General features: G+C 43.4%; 1 protein-coding gene across 4 annotated transcripts in view; it reads left to right on the top strand.

The window, feature by feature from the left end:
• Clip4 (CAP-Gly domain containing linker protein family member 4) overlaps positions 1–22,187 on the top strand; it is a 69,549-nt gene that overhangs the window by 37,764 nt on the left and 9,598 nt on the right. For all 4 annotated transcript variants that reach the window (XM_021647156.2, XM_021647157.2, XM_060364677.1 and 1 more), the window contains exons 9-14: positions 2,800–2,940; positions 6,012–6,101; positions 6,925–7,068; positions 9,552–9,686; positions 12,268–12,391; positions 15,716–15,780. In XM_021647156.2, coding sequence (XP_021502831.1) covers positions 2,800–2,940; positions 6,012–6,101; positions 6,925–7,068; positions 9,552–9,686; positions 12,268–12,391; positions 15,716–15,780 — 699 coding nt within the window. The remainder of the gene's footprint in view (positions 1–2,799; positions 2,941–6,011; positions 6,102–6,924; positions 7,069–9,551; positions 9,687–12,267; positions 12,392–15,715; positions 15,781–22,187) is intronic.

Here is a 22,187-nt window from a genome sequence, read left to right as displayed (position 1 = left end):
CTTTTGAGATCATCAAAGAAAAAAACCCACACAAAGGAAGGGCTGTGGGTGACACATGCCTTTAATCCCAGCACTCAGGAGACAGAGGCAGGTGGATCTCTGTGAGTTTGGGGCCAGCCTGCTCTACAGAGGAAGGTCCAGGACAGCCGAGGCTATACAGAGAAACCCTGTCTCAAAAAACTAAAACCAGAAACAAACAAATGAAAAGAAAGAAAGAAAAAAAAAAAAGAAGGAATTTGGGCTGGGACGTAGCCTCAGTAGAGTGCTTGCTGAGCATGCTTGAGGCCTGGGTTTCATCCCCAACACCAGATGAAATAGATGGGGTGGCATGCACCTGTAACCCCAGCAGGAATTGGAGGCCGGAGGATCAGAAATTTAAAGTTATTTGTGGATATTTGCCCAGTTTGAGGCTATCATGGTTATACAAAACTTTCTCTCAAAATAAAAAAGAAAAGCAGGTCAGTTATTGAGAATTGTTTTGATATTACTCACACTAATCAAATAACTTAGAAATATAGTTCGTACTCTGTTCTCATTTATATGCTTTAATTTTCAGTTTAGTTTGATAGCCTATATCCTCAGAAAGTTTCCCACGGATGTAGTATAATTTTATAATGTAGTAATAATAATAATGAGGGTTTTACATATTTGTAGTTTGTGTGTGTTCATCTGTGTGTATATGTATGTATGTATGTGTGTATGTGTGTGCACATGAGTATGTGAGTGTGTGTGCACACCCTTTCCAATGTATTCTGGTATTTGGAGGTCAGACTGCAACTTGTGGGGGTTAGCTCTCTTCTTCAACTCTGTGCTTTCCAGGGATTGAGCTCAGGTCATCAGGCTTGGAGGCCTCTTATCCGCTGAGCCCTGTTACTGGCCTAGTTTTTAATTTTCTTTGTGTTTCATGAATCACTCCATGGCTTCATCATCTTGCTTGATGATGGTGATAGAACACCTCCTCACTGTGCGTGCTTTCGGCTCCCCATGGTCAACCTCAGACCACGTGATAGTACAGCGCCGTAAGACACCCTGGGAGGGACCGCATCCTTTTGCCAGGCATTGCTGATGGTACCTTGCTAGCTGTTCTGTGTTGTGATTGACTGTTGCTGGTTTCTTACTGTGTTTGATTTCTGGATTACGTTTTACCACAGGTCTGGATAGGAAACACACAGTCGATGCAGAACATCCATGGGCTGACAGAGGTGGCAGCTGTAGGTCTCACGGGGTCAATGTTACCCGCCTTGTTGTCAGATAGTTACATTCCTTTCTAGATTTTTTTCCTCCTGGAAGTGTCCATGTAGCATGGCCATACGAAATCAGTACATTTTGATAGGCTAGACATACTTGTGTGTCTTGCAGTCTGTCATTTTCTTACACAAGCGTAACCACATAGCCTGTGTATGCACCTCTAAGTTTATTTCCTTGTAATTAATTCCATGAGGAGGATTAGGTAGGAATTTCTGAGTTCCAGAAAGTGTAGAAATTCATATATCCGGAGTAGAATAGCTCTTTCTTTAAACTAGCAGTTCTCAACCTGTGGGTCACGACCCTTTGGCAACTGAGTCCCCAAAAGTACATTATGATTCGTAACATTAGCAAAATTGCAGTTATGAAGTAGCAACAAAAATATTTTTATGATTGGGGCACACCACAGCATGGGGAACTGTATTAAAGGGTCACAGCCTTGGAAGGTTGAGAACCGTTGCTTTAAACCCTGGCAAATTTAATTGTGATCATCATCAATATCATCATCATCATCATCTTCATCACTTTGGTCAGTGATAACTTCGAGTCAGTGATGTGAAAGATAATCACAAATAAGTTTTAAAAATCAGGAAAATCAAGGAAAGGTCGTGCTGAATCCAAAAGAGAAAAAAACTTGAAAGATTTTTCAGGAAAGTAATGCAGCTGGCACCGCTCAGCAAGGCACAGAATGCTCCGTTTGTGTAAGTGTGCAAGAATTCCTACCCTGCTTCAACAGACCATGCTTCAATATGATGCGTATCTGTTAGGTTGTAAACACCCAGAGTGCAATGTACATATTATGACTTTATTTCCTTTTAAGCGTGTTAGGGAGATAATCCTGGTATTTATAGTCTGTGCTCACTCTCTTCAGCGTCTGTGTGTACTTACTCAAACTGGATATTTTATTGCCTCCGTAAACTCTTTCTCAGTGGGGTTTTATACTCGCAGCTGCTGTAGCTAGGAAGTCCCCTACCTCTGTGCGCCTCCCTTCCTCAGCACACACACCGTATTGTTTCTGATTGTCAGGAGTCGAGGGCTAGGCCTTTGGGGAAGATTATTTTATACAGTCAAAAAGATTTCTTGTGCCTGTAGTGTGTGTAAGGGACTATAATTAGTTACAGTGGCAGAACAGACAAGAGCAACATTTGTCTCTAAAAGGTGTGCAGCACAGAAGGGAGATGAGGCAGGCATACGAGGAGCTGTAATGCTGGTCTGATGAAATCCTAAGCGGATAGGAAGTAGTATGCCTTCCACGTGTGGTAACTGTTATTCTCTGTCACTTAGAGAACACAGAAGAAGCTAACTTTTACACATTTCTCTTTTCCTGGAATTTCACTCTACAGCAGATAATGCATCTCTTATGTGGCTCCTAAATTTATGTGTATTTAATCTTGGCAACTAGATTGTACATCCTCTGAGGGCAAGTGCCATGTCTCGTCACAATAAGTGCGTTAGGCACTAAACACAGCCTGTTCTGGCAACGGTTGCATTTGCCTTGTATCTGAAGTGCTTTCATTCGCTCCGCACTAACCACAATTCTGTCTGTGCCCTCAGGTATTTTTGCACCCCTTTCAAAGATAAGTAAAGTAAAAGATGGGAGGAAAGCCACCGCGCACACCCCTTCCACGAGAGCAGCCCCGCACGTCCGGTCCCAGAAGGTGGACGTAGCTCACGTCACATCCAAAGTGAATTCTGGTAGGTCAAGCTGAGGAGATGGTCAGCTCCTGAACCACACTTCAAATCGTGTGTGTGGGCTCCTGGGGTTCAGACTGCTTCACTCCTTGTTAGTCAGCCACAATGGCCAAACCTCACAAAATCAAGGGTTTTTGTGGTTTTGGCCTCAGTTGTGAATAATGACGTAAGTCCCTGACAGTGACAGTTCAGCTTCCTCGCTTCTGGCCTTTGCTACTTTCTGTGTGCTCCTGATGCCCCAGAATCAGCCTTCGGTGCTGGACTCTGCGCCTCTAGCGAGCCTTCATGAAACACGACCTGTTCCTCTCTGCCTCTGTGATGTCCCTTGGTTACTTGAATGGGGCCCATTTCTGCTCCTGTGGTTAGCCTTGCTTTGCTGTCCATCTGCCCTGCTGCACACGAATGCTCACTCCCTCCTGACCTGTGGGTGTCTGTGGAGGTCCTTACTTTCTTAGCTCCATACAGACCCTGCTCCTCCCTGAAGAATCTGACTTATTTAGCCTCTTTGTTCTCAAACTTTGTGTGTGTATTTTTTTCAGTCTGTACAGCCTGGTTGGTATGTTGTCCACTGATTGCTTATTTGTATTAATCGACTGTTCTCTCAGTCAAATTCTAAACTTGAAGTAGACTGTGAGGATAATTTGTGATTTTGTATTCACAGAAGCACATAGCACAGAACAGGTATTTAGTAAACATCAGCGAACCCATTGGTAGCTGGAGCAGAAAAGCTTTCCACCATCTAAGGATGGCATGCAGACTTTCAGTTTGTCTCTCTCTTCTGTTCCATTTGGTTGCTAGAATACTGTGACTGTGTTTCATAATTATTGTGATGTGATATCCAGCACAGAGGAGAGCCTCACACCTTCTTAAATTTTGTCTCCCTTATTCGGGGCCCCTAAAGGTCATACTTCCTTAAATATTTTACAATAAGTTGTTAAGTTTTTTTTTTTTTTTTAAAAACAGATCTACTGGCATTTAAGCTGACATTACATTTAATTCTTGTGCCAATTTGAAAGGATCTTACATTGTTACAGCCATGTTTAATTATGTGCTTGTAATGTTTTCCTTTTTAGTCATATAATTTAAAATACATTAATATGATCATAACATTTTTTTCCTGTAGATATTTTTGGCCTGTTTGTTAGATCTGTTCCCAGAGACTTCATACCTGAGGCTACATAATGAACGAGACCCTTACCCTCAAAAACCCTAACCCAAACCAAAATACCATAAAGACTATACTGTAAAGACAGTCATGGTCTCAGGATGAAAACTAAGGTGAGCTCTCCCAAAGCAAGCTCCAGCAAAAACAGAAATGAAGAGTCAAATGCCGTGCGTATGTGCATGAATGCACACACACACACGTCAAGCAAATGTGAGGTGATTGCAGTCACATCAGTGGATGAGAGTAATTAATGTTTCTTAGTTGGGTCTTGTCCTATAGTTTGTGAAATGCTATTTTGGGGGAAGCGTGATAGATACACAAAGAGGTCTTTATATCATTTTTAAAATTTCATGTTCGGTTATATTGATGTCAGCTCAAATGGAAGGGTCAGCTGGAACTCTAGAGCTGAGAAATAAAATGATTGGAAGCTGCACTCCGCAGGTTTTTTTCCTTCGTAGCTGCTGTGCTGTCTCCTGTCCTACTTGGACCACTGGAGTAACTTCCACTGGCCCCTGCCTCTGGCTTGCTCTCCTCTTCCCTCTAGCCATGGCTGCTAAATTATGGAAATTGTTCCAGGCCTGTGCTCCCTTTCAAATCCAGGACAAGACTCATTCTCTATAGGACATTTCCACCTGTTCCCTCTACCAGAGAGATGTAGCCCCCCCTTCCTCCTCTTCTCCTTCCTCTTCTCCCTCCTCCTCCCTCTTCATTGAACTCAGGGCCTTGCAATGCTAGGCAAGTGCTGTCAAGTTGAGCCAGGCGTCGCCACCCTCTGAGGTGTACTGTAACTTCTTTGTCCAGCTCACGTCATCTGAGTCCTGGAGGATTCCTTTCCAGCCAAGCTGCCCACACACAGTGTCTTTCTGTGAGATTTTCTGACTTCCCAGTATCCCCACTCTCACTTTCTCCTACCAGACCTCCTGCTTGGGGAAGAAATTCAGCCCACTCAAGCCCCAATGCAGGGTGAGCTCTCAGTGAGCTGCTGGTTTCTCTTCAGAGTGTCCGCCTCCTCCTCCTCCTCTCACTAGAGCTGAGATGAGCAGCGATGTCACACACAGCCACTTGTTCTGAGGTCTTTGGCTGTGCTAAATTGAAAGGTCCCCTTCAGGGTGTGGAGTCCTTTAGGCAGAAAGCTTTGTGAGTTGACCAGGAAGGGCAGCTGACAGCACCTCAAGCTGGGCAGCTCCCAGTTGCTGTCCTTACATAAAGCAGTACAGTTGATAGGAGAGGCTTATCAAACAGCCGCTATTCATGAGCTTTTTCCCTCCCCAGAGGAAGCTGATGTGGGAATTGGGTGCCGTGTAGGAAACAGTGTCCTAGAGGCTGTTTCCACGTCCTACTCAGCCACATTTCAGCGAGGACAGATTTGCCACACCCTCTGGTGTGACACAGATCGTTTTAGAGATTCTGTAGCAGGGCAAAGCTGGGGGTTTTAGATATGCGGTGAAGACGTCCTTTTTTCTTTTTTTAGATTTGTAGTGCTGGAGTCTATAAGCAGGACCTGTGCATACTCGGCAGGTGCTGTGCCATTGGCAGTGTGTCCAGCTCCTTTTCACTGCCTTAAATTTTGAGGTGCTGCTTCCTCCTGTCTGTGAAACTCTATTCGTTATATTGTAGATAAGTGGTGGCACGCGCCTTTAATGCCAGCACGCAGGACTCGGAGGTGGGCAGGTCTCTCTGAGTTTGAGGCCAGCCTGGTCTACAAAGTGAATTCTAGCATAGCCAGGGCTACATTGTGAGACCTTGCCTCAAAACAAAACAAACCACAAAAGAAGTGGGGAAGATTTAGATTAGATATCAAGACATGTGTGTACTTTAAGTAAAATTCATTTTCATGCTTAATGTTAAACATACGTGTCTTTTGCTGAAAAATTTTTTTTTTTTTTTGGTGTGTGTGTTTATTCACCAGGGTTGATGACATCAAAAAAAGAGAATGCTTCTGAATCCACACTTTCATTGCCTCCCAGTGAAGAACTGAAAACTGTAGCAGAAAATGATGGTAATGTATCCATTTCTTCCTCTTCTAAAGCCTCATTTACTGGTGGGAACTTTCAGAAAACAGGATGCAAACCAGCTCATATGACTTGGGTTAAGGTTGGGAGGGGAAAATCACCGTAGTAACAACTACCCTAGGTGGGAAAAACCCTTTCAGAATACAGACTCCTGTAATCAGCTTCTCATGCATTCATAAAGAACTACCACCCGAGCAAGGGGGGTTCACAGCGCAGGAGGGAAGAGCCCAGGTACTCTTGCTCACCTTCAGGTTGGCAACAGAGTGATTCAAGGTCAAAATGTTGTCACCTTAAGACATGATAGTCGTGTGTGTGAGTGTGTGGTCCTGTGGGTGTGTATTTGAAGGGACTCTATTAAAGTTTCCCCTAAGGAGAGTGGAGCATGTGTGAGGGTTAGATTAGTTAGCATTAATCGTTAGGACAACACTCCACATATAAGGTAGTTTACTGTGAATCCTTAAAATTTTGTGCTTGTGTTAACCTTGATCTATTTTGTGCATTTGGATGAAATCAGGCATTTAATTTGACACCAGATAATCTACAATTGAGGAAGCTAAATGAAACATTTCAGAAGAATTTGCCCAGAAAATGTCTTATTAGTCCTTTTCCCCTTCCTTCCTTCCTTCCTTCCTTCCTTCCTTCCTTCCTTCCTTCCTTCCTTCCTTCCTTCTTCCTTCCTTCTTCCTTCCTTCCTCCTTCTCTCTCTCTCTCTCTCTCTCTCTCTCTCTCTCTCTCTCTCTCTTCTTGATCCTTTATTTTGCTCTTTTAAGACATCCTCTAAAGTGTGGTTCTTTTCTGTTCCCCTGTCAGTAACCCAGCCTGGGTCCATCAGCAGCTTCTCCTCCACGTCCTCCCTGGACCACAAGCAGAGCTGCCCGAAGAAGCAGACCATAAGCAGCAATGGCAAGAAGACCCTGAGCAAAAGCCCCTCTCTCCTGTCCAGAGCCAGTGCTGGTATCTATGGCTTTTTCAGCCAGGCTTTCTTGGTGTTTTTTATCTTGGTTTGTTTGTAAGTGGATTTGCTCTTTTTAACAGTGTAGAAGGAGCCCTTTACCCTTCATCTTTCACCGTTCCCCTTTCCCTCCCCACTTTCCCTGTTCCCCTCCCGCCCTCTTCTCCCTTCACCACAGGCAGATTGAACTGCCTTGCTTTTTGGGTGACTCCACACAGGAGCCCTTTGTCACTTTGCCCCTTTGCTTCAGTGCACTGAACTCCATGCTGTGTCCCTGCTTCCCATGAGCCTCCAGTCAGGGCTCCTGGCTCTGCGGCTGGACTGGAGAAGCTGCCCTCACTGCCATCTAACTGTTGGTAGTGTTTGCAGCTCCGCTCTCTCACATGCCTTCTTACCATTCTCATGTTGAGAAAGGCGTCTTCAGTCTCCTTCTACTGAGTCATGTTTGAGCTGTGCAGGGGAGACTCAGGGAGGACAACAGTGATGTTGGCCAGCATAATCTCCCACTGCTCCTCAGGGTGTGTGACTGGTGTGAAAGCATGCCCAGGCTCCCAGCTAAGCCCATGTAGATGGTGTCCCCAGTCCCTCAGCAGTGACCCTAATACAGTAGCCTAGAAGGGGAGACCTGAAAAATGGGGAACCTAGAGGTTAGGCCTGCAGCAGCTGCTCCCCGCCCCCCGCCGGCCAGTTTCTCTTCCGAGTCCTGAGAAACACTGGGCAGTAGGTGTCAGGCACTGGCACAGCGTTCTTCTTCTTTCTTTATTTGTATTCTGAATATTCCTGTATTTGGAATTCAGACTTCTGACGTTCATTTGATTTTAGAATTTATATGAGTTCAGAATGACTTCTTTCCCCTGAAACAAGTATCTCCAGTGTGCCTACATACTTACTATTTTACCTTTTTATACATTTGAGGATTACGTTGACCTAAGCTACAGTGAGGATGAAGGATGAAGGTGATGATCAGAATAAAAAAAAATCACCTTTCACAGGGAAAGGCAGAGAATGGAAGAGGTGTATGTGTGTGTGTGGCTGTGGGGGTGGGTGCGGTGTCCACTTTTAGAGCCCTAGCGACATTTCCTTAAACTTTTCTGGAGTGAGCGGATAGTTGACTTTTTCTGCAGATTTACGCATTGGAGGGGGAGCGAGCTGCAGAGCTCAGGCAAGAATGGAAGGACAGGAAATGGAATCAGAAAGAAAGGACCGAGAGAGTGGAGGGCTTGAGGAAGAGGCCTGGGCTGTGGTGGTTGGCTTGCTGTCTCCCGTTGGTGAACTGCAGGATCAGTGTGCGGGCCTGAGGTGTCCCGGCCCTTGGTCTGAGGGTCAGTCTGGAGGTGGCACCTGTAAGCTGAACACCCATCTCAGTTAACTCCTAAGGTCTTGCCTTGTTCCTCATTGCACCTTCTCTGTAAACTGCAGAGTTGTGGTGTCACTAGGTCTGGGCTTTTCAGTGGTCCAGCAGGCCCACACCTGCCTTCACAGGCTCGTGTTTGCTCCTGTGTTTTCAGTCTCTCCCTTTCCACGGTTGACCCCTCCCAGATCTTCACCTAGAGTTCTCAGGGCCCTCAGGATGGCAGCTATTCAGTCTGTACTTGGTACCAATGGGACTTTGGATTTGAGCAGCTTTTGAGATTGTATTTCTCAGAGCTCTGACATCAGATAGGGAGCATTTTAGGGGCAGTTCCAAATTAAGTTGAAGGGAAGCAAGTCGGGATAATCAGGCTCACCATTCAATGGATCTTCTTTACCTGACATGGTTGGGATCAGAAGTGTTTTGAATTAGGGCAGTTTGGGATTTTGGAATATTTGCACAGTCCACGGTTTGACCGTCTCTAACCGGAAGCGCTGAAATCTGAAGCATTCAGAGGTGGCTTTCTAATCTGGACGTGAACTTGAGCATCTGTGCTAAGGTCGCTCAGACTTTGGAACGCTCTTCTCTTTGGGTTGTCCAGTTTGGGCTGCTCAGTCTGCAGCAGCTTCACCCGGAACTACATTCCTGTGTATCCCTTACACTGAGTCTGGGTAAATGGTGGCAGGCTCTGTCTTTCACGTGACTAGGGATTGGCCTACTGGCCACATCTGACCTATCACTCAGCGTCGTCTGTATCCGCTTTCGTGCCATAGCATCAAAGGTGAGTCAGCATGACAGGAGGGAGAGCTTGCATGGCTCTGGATCCTCACATACAATGTTGTGTCAGGGCAGAGAGGGTGCCTGGCGACTGTCTTAGTGGAACTGATTACTTTCTAGGAACCAGGTTCATGCATTTCCTGTGGCAGAGGTTTTCTCAGGTTTTCTCTTCTTACTTGCTTTGAGTGCATTGACCTGAGTGAGGATCCTACCTGCGGCAAATCCGTAGTGAAATATCCAACTAGGCTAGTTAGAATACGTGGAGTACTTTCTTAAAACTAACGGCTTTTTGAGTTTTTCCTTCCTTTGTTTTCTTTCCTCCCCTTCCCACACCCTCCCATCCATCACTTCCGACAGGGTCGAATTCTTCAGCACCATCTACAGCAAATAACGCCAGCTGTGAAGGAGAGCTCCGCCTTGGAGAAAGAGTGCTGGTGGTTGGCCAGAGAGTGGGGACCATTAAGTTCTTTGGGACAACAAACTTTGCTCCAGGTAATGCAACGCCCTTGAATAGCCGTGGCTCAGGGTGACTTTCGTAGGAAAAGGTCTAAAACTTAAGCAGCAGATGGGATATAGTCACAGGTGAGTTCTCTCTTTTTGGTTCTTGTGGACAGCAGCAGAGTCAGAGAGCATGGAAGGTAATGCCACTGTTGGTGCTCCACTGACTGTGCCCATAGAATTCTCCTGCCAGTTGTGCTGAATATTTGTCTAGTCTTAAAATCAGCTTTGACATCCCTAGTTTATTCTCACTGGTTGCAGATAAATAGCTGTGCTAAGTAACTGGAAAGTATTTCAGGATAGTGTCCCCTCCTCCTCCACCCGCTCCAGGATAATCCTAGAGTTGAGAAGTTAGCTGGACTTGTCTAGTTTTTTATCAGGATGGCTTGGAGAGAAAAGCAAAGAAGATATAAAGGCTGTTGGGTGCCCTTGTACCTAAAAATGCATGTCTATAAACCTAAGTATTCATCCCAATCTACCTAATACCATGTTTTCTAAAGTAAATATTGGTGCCGGAGAGATGGCTCAGTGGTTACGAACTCTCACAACTCTTGCAGAGGACCTAGCTTCAGTTCCCAGCACCCTACATCAGGTGATTCACAACTGCCTGGAACTTCTGTTCCAGAGGATCAGATGTCCTCTAGCCTCCGTGGGCACCTGCACACATGGTACACATAAACTCACAGTTTCACATGTATACACACAAATAGAAGTAATAAATGTTCTTAAAAGGCAAAGGTGATCTTGTATTTCCAGAGATTAGAAGCCAGTTGCATGAAACCACGTCTCCGTGTTTTAAGTAGCAATATGCCATATTAACACATGGTGGCATTGCAGCATTTTAGGAAAAAGTTAACCTGCAATATTGATTGAAAAAGAAAAGTTTGCAGTGTAGTGCTCTGTCAAGACCCAGGAAGGAGCTGAGATCTTACTTCATTTGCAAACCAACAAGTTAGCCCGCCACAGTGTCATAGATGCTGACCAAACCCAGAGCAGTCGGAGGCCAGAGGCAGGACTATAGCACTCACAGTAGTAGCAGGAGGCAGAGTACCAGCATCTTTCTGTCCTGGTCCTCTTAGTTTAAGTCATTGCTTTATTTGAGCAATTTTAGAATGCAAGCCTCCCTCCGGCCTCCCTTATGTCTCACACAGAGGGCTACTTCACGTAGCCCTCTGCTAGGCAGTTTCTACAACCACTGTGCCAGAATACACACACACACACACACACACACACACACACACACACACACACACACACGTTTCTGCTATATGTCACACATTTTCAAGAGTTATATAGTAAACAGGTAGCAGAAATGTAGCCAGTTAGAATGGGACTTTTAATTAAAGAAAAAACACACAGAGATGTGTATCAAAGGCAGAGATTTGAGACCTGGGAATCCCAACTCAGGTATAATTCTGACCTGGCTTCTAGTTTAGGCGAGTCAGAAAGCTAAAGCTGACAGTCTTGTTTTCAAGGAACGGGTGTGGTTAGACTAGAGGCTTGTGGACACTACTTATATGGCATAGAAGGGCCATTCAAAGAGAAAAGACACTGGCTAGACTCGAGTCTTTTCAGCCCCAATCTTAGACTCCAGAATGGGGTCAGGTGTAACACAAAACAAACACAATACCAAAACAAAATGAGAACTTATTTTGGGTTAAGGCTTCTAAGGTTCTTATAGTTGAAACTGACTCTGAGCTAGTAATCTGAAAGAAGGAATAATTTGTATTTCCTAATTCAGATTAAGTTGGTTGGTATTCATGCCCTTATTCTTTATTGGCTATTGACTGTAAAAGGCCCGACACAGTCACTCCCGTGCTGTCTGCTCAGACTACAAGGGCATGAACTGTGAGGAGTGTTTAGCAGAGCACGGAGACCTCAGGAATCCCTGCGTTAGGATTATGTCCACTTGGCTCATGGTACTGGAAGTGCAGCCCCGTTGCTTCAGTTTCAGCCTCTCCAGCGACTAACCTTCCTCACAGAGAGCCCCGGGGATACTGTCTCTTATGCAGGTTTTCTTATTAGTGAACCCGAATCTTTTCATTTAGTTAGAAGACAGAGAGGCGTGGCTGTGCTGCCCGGTGCCTCCCACGCTATCTCTGCCCTTGTTTAATTATTTAATGACTGTTTGTGGTATTCTACTCTCGGGAGGGTGAAGTGAAGAGTGCAGTCCATGTTAGGATTTATGCCACCATCCCCATCACTCTGTGCTCTCTCACTGAACCACGCTATATTAGAGTCAAGGACAGCTTCTTTTGCATTATAGTCTTTAGATCTTGGTGGTGCTCTCCTCGCGTAATGGCTAATTCCCTGCCAATCCGAGTTTGCGCGCTTTATTTTTTTTCCCCTTAATGTACTGCTCTGCAATTACGCCGCAAAAACGTTTCTCCCACTTTTCAAATTTTCAAGTCTTATTTTATAATTTTATCATTTGAAAGCTTAATGATCATGATGATCTTCCATCATCTCGGCCATTTGTGAAAACACTAAGCCATCTAGACTTTGAGTCTGTATTGCCACATAACGATTGCGAATGAAGTGCAGATGCTCTTAAAATGCAATATTCGTGTTCTAGGGTACTGGTACGGCATAGAGCTGGAGAAGCCCCACGGGAAGAATGACGGTTCTGTCGGAGGCGTGCAGTATTTTAGTTGTTATCCAAGATATGGAATATTTGCCCCCCCATCCAGGGTGCAGAGGTAAGAAGAAAGTAGGGTGTTTATCTGTTTACACAAACTCCGTAGTTCCCGTGCCGCACGGGACCCTAATTTCATCTGGAAGATGAGCACACACACGTTCCTTCAATGGGTTAACCGGCCACCTTCCTTTGGAGGGAAGGCTAATGGGAAGCTAAATTTGCCTTGCCGAGGATTTGCAATTTTAAAAACCTCCTTTCTCCCTCATTTGCAAACCCTATGAGTATGTGTAGGCGATTAGAAGTAGCGTTTGCAGCTAAGAACAGTGCGAAGAGCAAGCTTAATCCGTCATGCAAACAAAAGTAAAAATGCTCTCTGATTGCTTCAGTCACATCCTAACTACATTAAATTTCCTGCCAGCAGGCACCCATTCATTCTCCTACAAACCTAATGGAACCAAAATGGCTTTTTCTCTGATTTCCCGAGTTTTCAGGAATAGATAGGCAGTAGCTCTCGGGGGAAGTGAAGTCTGTATGTAACAGACCTCCAGAGTGTTTCTTGCTAAGGCAGTGTACTTGAGTGCCACCGCACTCTGGCTTTTAAAAACACAGGCCCTCGTGGAGTTCCCGTGGAAAGTGGAGCCGGGAGAAGCTGGCTCTGCTTCTCAGGGGCTGGAAAAACGGGATTTTAGTCCCTACCACCTGTGTGGTACAGTCATGCTCATGGGACTAGAACCATGGTGGAGGTCATTTAGCTGGATGCTGATGGTTTCTGGGCAAACAGTATTTTTGCTCTTTTTTTTTTATCTTATTTCTTTCTCAGTTTTTTCTTTTTGATGTTAGTTTGCTTCATTTACAGTGTACCTGATATCTTATTCTTTACAGCAGTAAGGCCTTCAGCGCACAGTGCTTGTAGCTCAGAAAGTAGGGTGTTTATCTGTTTATCTGTTATCTTCTTTAAGCGCTGTCTCATTTGAGTCTGATGAATACCTGGCCTGGTGAGTGAGGAATAACCCTAAGTATGATCAACTTTTATTGAGCCCCTAATGCTCTGTACTGACCACCTGAGTGACCCAGGGAGCCATGAGCTGCTAGGCTTTCCCATCCTACAGGTGGGAAAATAGTTTTCCAGGGGGAAAAAGTGGCCGAGCTGAAGTCGCATCGCTGGGTAAGGGCCGAGCTGAGCGGGGCCTGGCTTTGTTGTTTTGCTGTTTTTTCCAAGCCCATGCTTTTAGCCCTTGTAAGCACTGGGTACCATCCTCAGTGCTGTCCCTGTATCAGTGGCTTAAAGCAACGCATGTCATTGTCCCCATTTCACAGAGCAGGAACATCAGACAGCTAATGCCAACTGGGCTCCGTAGTGAGGATTTGAACCCCCCAGCTCTCTGGAGTCAGACGTGAGCTCTTCCCCATAAACTTGTATGGTTACTGGGGCTGCTGTAAGCCTGCATGGACCCATGCCTGACAGATGATGGACACATTACCTCGTGCTAGTATGGTTTGTCTCCCAGTCACAAGGACTGGGGTTTGCTCCATGTTCAGTACCCAGAGTGCAGGATTTGGCATATTTTAGGCCTAGTGGGTACCCGTCGGCGCTGATCCCCAGCTATGTGCTTTTCACACCACAGTGGCCTTCTCTCCGCTTTCATTTGCAAAGCTACATCTTCCCTGTGGTTTCGTGTTTTCCTTGCTGTGTTTGCAGAGCACATGTTGTCCTCTTTCTCACTACTTGTCTTCTGTTTGGTCTTCTCCAAGGTAGGTAGTGCATTTGAAAGCCACCCCCACTTCTTAAAAGAAGTGGGGCTTAAAAGAAGTGGGGCTCCGTTGAAATAAACCGCTGTCTCTATCCAGCTGTCTTCCCGTCATCTTCTGATTGTCCCATTCATCACCATCAAATACTATTAAGTGTCTTTGAGCACTTTGTGCTGTGCTAGGCATTCTGTGGGCAAACAAAACAGACATGGTCTTCGATTTTAAGGCATTTCTAATGCAAGCCAGTTTGGAGCTCTTTTAAGGCCCCTCTGGGCTTCAAGATAGGAAGATTTTAAACCAGGCACTGCCAGAGACTGTCTCCATGACCAGTCACACTCTGACCCCTAGCTCTTCACCTCAGGGATCATAGCTGGCTTTTCCTGTCTCCCCTTTGAATTTTTTAAATGTGTGCTTGTCCCAGGATCCGCCCACATGACTTCCTCTGTCTGAATAGCTTTCCCGATCTATCTCTCGTTGCACAATTTTCATTTAGTAAATTGTCTTGGTTAATAACATCAGCGAATATTCTTTAAAGACAGTCGAAGGAAACTCACTCACTGCCTAACTGGTCCTCATAAACATCATATTCTTGTTTTTCCGTCGTTGCTGTTGGCACATGCTTCTAATGATATCACTTCTAGAAATAGGTTCCTCTCAGCTGTCCATCACCTCTCCATCCCAGTCCCTGCTGCTTACCAGGTTGTAGGCTCTGTGTCCATCAGCCTTGCCTCAGCTGTCATGTGTTCTGTGTCCTGTAAAAACAGTGCATATGAACACACTGCAGGGGCTGCAGGATTTTTTGATAGGTATAAAGTGTGTTGGGAGAAGTGATTGGCACTTCTGCAAGACATGAAGGTCTTGCAGATCTAGGTCAGTAAACAGTTGAAAGAAAATGAGGCTTTCAGGACCTGGCTTTTTAAAAATAATGATTTGAATATAAAAAAAAAAAATGAGAAGAAGCTCACTGGGAAGGTGACCTTTGCGGCGGTGGATGGAGTCACACGTAGAGGGCCTGGATTATATTGCTGTCCAGGTTTATCCAAAAAAAATTATACACATGCACACATTTGGCTAGTCTCTTTTCTCCAGTATCATAATTGTAGATATTTTTATAATTTTAAGCTTATATTTGTTAAACTTGGTATAAAATTAACATATCTCCATATTTTATAGTCTTACCTTTGAAGCAAAGGTAAAGTTTTACTTTCCAAAGCAAAGTCAGAAGTTACCATGGATCTAATTCCTAGCGCTGACAAACAATAACAGCAACAAAATAATATAATTAATAACAATAATAATAATAATAATAATAATAATAATGCCATGGATATAGCACAGTGGCAGGATAATTGCCAAGGCCTAGGGTTCAGTTCTAAGCTCCATAAAAACAACCAAGCAAATAAGGGTCGGAAGTCAAGTCCTTGTTTCAAGTGAACTGAATTTTCCAGACCTGCTCTGTCTGGGTATTGCCCGTCTCCCATGCTAGAGTAAAGCTCCTTCCCAGCTCACGTGGCTGCCTAACAAATGCTTGTTGAATGAATGAATGGGATAACAGATATCAGTCGATGGGAAGGCATCACCTTCCCGGGGAGACCAGCTGCACCTAATGTGGTGTGTCTGTTTGTTTTATTCACAGGCTATCAGATTCCCTGGATACACTTACAGAAATATCTTCAAATAAACAGAATCGTTCTTATCCTGGTAAGATTATGGCTTTTAAATTCGGTTTAAAGTATTCCTTCATTTTCACTCATTGAAATGTATTTTTATTGTTAAATGTCTGTATCAATATCTTTATATCAGAGTGTCTGAAGTGCACCTGTATAGGGCAGGCAAGCTTGCAGGGCATCTGTTGCCTGCCTCCCAGCTGCCTTGTGGAAACCCTGGGTACCCACCTTCTTCAACCCTGCCTCCCTTTTTGTATATCTCATCCTAGGGTTATGAGCCTGGAATTTTGTATTTATAATTCCTTTGATTTTTCTTGATCTTTTCTACCTTTTGCAGCTGTATCAGTAAGCAGTGTTTTGTTTCCATTATTTGCTATGTTGTCTTTTAGCATTCCATCGAATATGTGACTGATTCTGTAGCTGGTGGTTATTTTTGCTGCATCCTGTTTTTTATTATTATTATTATTATTATTATTACAGGCTGTCGTGCACACGTGTGGGCAGTGCCCTGGGGTTGGTAAGCATGGCTACCACACCTGTGCTGTCCCTGAGGGATGCCAGGTGTTCGCACTGTCTACTCCCCTCGGCCACTAACTAGGCCCTGTCCCTCCCAACCTTGGCAACCGCCGTCTTGTTTGGTGTGGAAATGGTTGCTACCCTGTTAGATTTAAACAGTATTTCATTGTGACTTTATTTTTCATTTTTCAGATTAGTTGACGTGAAAGGAATTAGTCCTTTTAGTTTTCAGTTTGTGGGACACATGCATTTCCTTTTTTTTTCTGTTTAAGCCTATCACTATTTTTTGAGTGATTTGCTTCTTGCTAACTTGTAGGTTTCTTTGTATATTTTGGGAATGAACATCTCATTGGTTTTAGGTGTTAGTAATATGTACAGCTGAAGGCATGTCTTCACTTTTCTGGCATCTTTTGGTAAAAAGACTTCTTCAATTTTTTAAACATTGTTTTTAAATTTTATTTTTATTTTATATACATTGCTGTGTTGCCTGCTTATATGTCTGTATGAGGATGTCAGATCCTTGGAATAGAAATTGTAGACAGTTGTGAGCTATCATATGGGTGCTGGACATTGAACCCGGGTCCTCTGGAAAAACAGCTAGTGCTTTTAACCACTGAGCCATCACTCCAGCCCCCAACTTCTTTGATTTTTATGTAGTCAAAAACAAAATATTTCATGGCTTACATTTTTTACCTTAAGATTTTTTTCCCCAGAGACAGAAACCATAGAACTTTTCCCTGAAGATTTTTTCTTTCTTTTTTTTTTTTTTTCAAGTTTTGGCTATGTGTGTTTCCCATTTTACTCAGAATTGGCTTTGTGTGTGATAAGGATTGAGTTTGATTTTCCTTTCCACCTGTGGATAACTGTCTATGTAAGTTATAAATATAATGTCTGTGCTTGAATACTTGTTGTGGTCAAGCCCATGACTGTGGGGTGTGAGCATTTAAGAGGACATGCTGTTGTGAAGTGACCTTCCTGATGGTGTGTGCTGCTGTGTCTGCTTTGACTTGAGGGTGGATATGATTCTCTGTCGCTTTCCTTCCTCACGGTGCTGTTCTCCGTGCTGTCTGTGTCGCCTTCCTCTGCCGTATGTGTATATGTGTGTGTGTGTGTTTGTGTCCTCCGACTTTGTCTCCATTGGTTGGGTATTCTGGCTTTCCCTCTCATATAAACTTTATGATCATTTTGTTGGAATCCACATAGCCACAAGCTGGGATTTTTAAGGAAGCTGGGAAGGTCTGGTCTTACTACTGCTCTGTCTGCGAACATGGACTCTTTCTCCACTTATGTAACCTCCTTTGTTGTCTGTGAAATCGATTACTTACACCCAGTCATCATCTGAGGATATTAAGCGGAAAATTCCATAAATAAACCATCATAGGTGTTAAGTTTTATATTATTCTGAATGGCATGATAAAATGCCACACTGTCCTGCTGAGGACGTGAATTGTGTTCAGCTTGACCTTCCTGCTGGTCAGTTCATAATCCTCTGGTTACAGGTTGACTGTCCAGGTAGTGTTTGTGTTCAACTAACCTTAATTTTACTTAGTAGTGGCTGCTACGAGAACTCTTACCGGCAATCGGAATATTAAAGAGAGAAAATTCCAAGTGTATCCTTTTAAGTGAAAAGATGAAGGTTTACCATAGGAGTTGCTTGTAGGGAAAATCACATTGGGTCTAGCACTGTACATCTGTGGCACCCGTGGAAAGTCCTAGGAACAAGTCCCATGTGCCCGAGAGGACTGCTGCTGTGTGCCTTCTCCGGCCTCATTGGAATTTTGTAGCTTTCCTCATTAAATTTTGTACATATTTAGTTAGTTTTTTTCATGTATTATTTAATATTTTTGTGTATTTAATGTAATAAACATTCTTTTCTCTTTCCCCTTTCCTGTTCTCTCTCTTCTGTATCTTTTTCTGCCCTTACTCTCCTCTTGCTACAGAGTATCACTGTGTAGTCCGGGCTAGCCTCAAATTTACAGTTCTCTTTGTTAGCCTCCTGAGTGCGAGGGTGGCAGGCTCTGCTTGGTATTGCTTTTAGAAAAATTTTTGCATCTTTTTGCCATCCTTCTTTTCATTAAGTATTTCTCTAATGCATTTTTTTTTGGTATTGATTTACTTTCTGCCATAATACTTCTAGGTTACTTTCCTAAATAGAACATACTGGAGTTTTACTTAGAAAAAAAAAATCTGATTGTCTTTGTCTATTACTCTAAGTCCCATTCATTTTAATTTATTGCTATGAACTGATGCATTAGCAATGCTCTTTATGCTATTTTTTTTACTTCTTATTCCATTTAAAATACTTATTTGTATGCATGTGTCTTTGAGAGTGAATGAGCATGTGTGTGGGGCTCTGTGTGCCTTGGAGTCAGAAGATGGTGTATTCTTCAGAGCTGCAGTGACAGTTGTTTGCTGTATGCATGGCATGCTATGTAGGAGCTGGGATCTGAACTCTGGTCCTTATGGTTGTGCAGACATCACCTTCACACTGAACCGCTGAGCTGTCTCCACAGCCCCTAATCCATTTTGGTTTTTGTGTATTACAAATGGTGAGTTTTCTGTATCAGTCATAAATGGTGGACCTTGAATTCATGGGATCTCCCTGCCTCTGCCTCCAGCACTGGGATCAGAGGTGTGAGCCACCGTGTCCAGTTGGGGCTTCCTCCTTGACCTCATTTTGGTTGTATTTCTACCCTTTTCCTTTCCTGCACTCTGTTAACACTTCTCCTGTGTACAGGCTGCGCTGTGAATATGCTTCTTAGTAATTATTGTAAATCAATTAATGTACACACTGCACATAGTTTAAAGCTAATCACTGTTACCCATGTCCTACACAGTTTGAATCCTTAGAGGCTAAGCTGTTTTGTTTGTTTTATCACCCCTGTAAATTAGGCATTGCCTTTTTGTTTTTCTTTAATAGTTTATTTCACTTCCATATTTACCCGTCTATCTTCCTCTTGGGAGAACTTTGTTCCGGCCTGAGTACACTCAGTTTTGGTCTTTTTCAGTGACGTTTTTGCTGGGTGTAGAATTTTGGAATTTTCTCCCTGTACGTGGATACTCTGGCTGCTGTCATTGATGAGAAGTCAGGCCTCTGAGCAATCCTTGTTGTTGTAGGTGATTTGTCTTGCCTTTTTGTTAGTTTTGGATTTTTTTGAAGGTCTCTCTCCTTTGTGTCGTGCAGTTTTATTAGGATATATGCAGGTGGAAAGTTCTTTTTTTGTTAATCCTGTTTGACATTCTGACTCTTCCTGGGTCTGGAGATCAGCATCTAGCCAAGTCTTGTTTCTGTCACAGCTTGTCCTTCTGACCACATTCTAGGTACCTTTAGTGTTATCCAATACCTGTTTCTCTCTTCAGCTGTGTCTACTCTGCTGCTTAATCCAGCCACCACATTAATGCTTATCAAGACCACTGCTTTTCTTTTTGCACATCTTGTTACTATTCATTTCTCCCCATATGCTCAACCTCTTCTTTCATGTCCTTAATAGCTTAAGTATTATCTATTACTTTGTGTTAAGTAGTTTAATATCTGAAGCTTTGCTGAGTTTAACTCCTCATCCTGTGTCTGCTGAGCCTGACTTGTGGTGTCTTCTCTCCTTGTGACTTTGTAACTTATTACTGTGAAATGCTTGCTTAATCAGAGTTTTACAGATGGCAGTCTTTGATGCATTCTGGTATATTGATTTCTGCTATTTGCCTAAAAGCAAAGCCACCCTAGACATACTGAAACATACATTCTCTACATTCTCTGGTTTTATTTTTATTTTTTAAAATATGATATAGATGGTGTGAATTTGCTTATGGCCACAAGACCTGAAAGCAGTAATTCCAGCCTTGCGCTGATAAGAAAGCCATTGTTTCATTTGGTTTCTTGCCCCAAGTTACACTGAGCATGAATTCCTTTACCAGAGGTCTTTGGTGGATCCATATACCAGGCCTTTGCTCCTTTCTTCCCCATGTCCTGTGAAGCCAATCTGAAGTCCAGTATCCAGGGACCAAAGGACAACCCTGTGGTACAAGATAAGATTGCACGTTGGGCACCTGGCAGCTTCTCCTGGTGGTGGTGGCAGCGGAGGCAGCTTCTTCTTCTTCTTCTTCTTCTTCTTCTTCTTCTTCTTCTTCTTCTTCTTCTTCTTCTTCTTCTTCTTCTTCTTCTTCTTCTCCTCCTCCTCCTCCTCCTCCTCCTCCTCCTCCTCCTCCTCCTCCTCCTCCCCCCCCCCCTCCTCCTCCTCCTCCTCCTCCTCCTCCTCCTCCTCCTCCTTCTTCCTCTCCTCCTCCTCCTCTTCCTCCTCCTCCTCCTTCTCCTTGTCCTTCTCCTTCTCTTCTTCTTCTTTTATGGTTTGGCTTCTCTGAGATTGTACATTGGGTGAGTTGGGGTGTGTCACACACACAAAAAGAGAGAAAGGCAGGCAGAGAAAGAGTATGAATATGACTTTGAGTCAGCTCAAAAATACCTTCTGTAAAATTATAGTTGTTTAAAATTGTGTTATTTTCATCAACAGATTTATTTGTTCGGTACTTCTGGTTTTCTGGAATTGAAAGTCCACTTTCTCTTACAAAGCCTGCCTTTTGGGAAGTTTCTTAATCTTTGAACTCTTGTGCATGGGGAGGGCACACTGGAGCTCTGAAGTTTGTTGTCCAGTGTTCTCTTCCTGGAATATCTTTAATGATAGTTAAAAAAAAAATCCCTTTTCACATGATTATCAAGATTGCAGTAGTTCATCATATACTTTATCAGTGTATGATTTGGTGTTATTTGTCTTCAAGAAATCTTAGAGGAAAAAACTCTAGAAGTCATGTTGTGCTTATCACTTATCCCTGTGTGAGCAGAGCTTGATCAAAAAGGCAGAGATGAGAAAGTATCTAGAAATCTTTTTTTAAAAAGATTTATACAATATATTTATAAACACGATATTAAAGGATATTTCCAAAGAAGGATGATTAGTGTATGTAATTTATGAAAATAAATATATGCATAATTATTCACAGAGAAAGCACTTTAGACATAATACAAACCTTTTGTATGACATTATGACATTATATGACATTACTTGTCATATATACACAGGATATCACTAAAACCTGTCCCTCAAATGTATCACGATTCCAAGGTAAGTAGGTTCCTCTATCAGGAGGAACATCAATGTAATATCAGGACTTCAGAGATCAGTGGCATGAGTCCTGAAGAGAAGAGAACCAACCTAAGATGTACTACAGTTGTGTTCTCAGTATGTGCTTGCTTTCTTTTCATTGTGTGGTACTGTTCCTGTGGAGGTGTGAACAAATGTTTATTCATCTAATGTAGTAACCAATGAGAGAGCAAAGTAAGGATATCACCAGAGTCCAACATGGCGAATCAATGAGTTTTATTGAGGCCACTCATGGGAATATGGACGAAAGATTATTTATAGTAGCAGAAGTGCCTCAAAGACAGCTGTATCACCCAAGCGTGGGTGGCAGATAGGTAATGAAAGCTAGAAAGCTGGAGTACAGTACCCAGCCTACAGGCAGCTCAGTGGGCTGAATTGTGTCTCATTCAGGCAACTCAGGTAGTGAATATCTTTCAGTCAGACTGGCTTTCAGGCAATGGCTCTGGTTCTTCTGCCTGTGTATACTCAGCGAGGCAGGGGAATCTATTGTATCTGCTCAGTTTCAGGGACTCCTGAGGGTTATAAGTTGTTGACTTCCTGGGCTTAAGACTGTTCCCTGCAGGATGGAGTTTTTTGTTTTTGTTTTTGTTTTTATCTTAGAAGAACTGCTACATAGCAGGTTTTTTTTTGTTTTTTTGTTTGTTTGTTTGTTTCCCTGGGGAAAAAAACCTCTTAGTGTCATAGAACACTTTAGAAGTAATTAAAAATAACTCATTGTAAAGGATTAAAATGTGATGTGTTTTTCTCTTCTAACCTTCACTCTCACATTTAG

Source organism: Meriones unguiculatus, chromosome 1 (genome assembly GCF_030254825.1).
Source record: "Meriones unguiculatus strain TT.TT164.6M chromosome 1, Bangor_MerUng_6.1, whole genome shotgun sequence".
NCBI classification, from domain to species: Eukaryota; Metazoa; Chordata; class Mammalia; order Rodentia; family Muridae; genus Meriones; species Meriones unguiculatus.
This window is presented reverse-complemented; position numbering and strand designations above follow the sequence as displayed.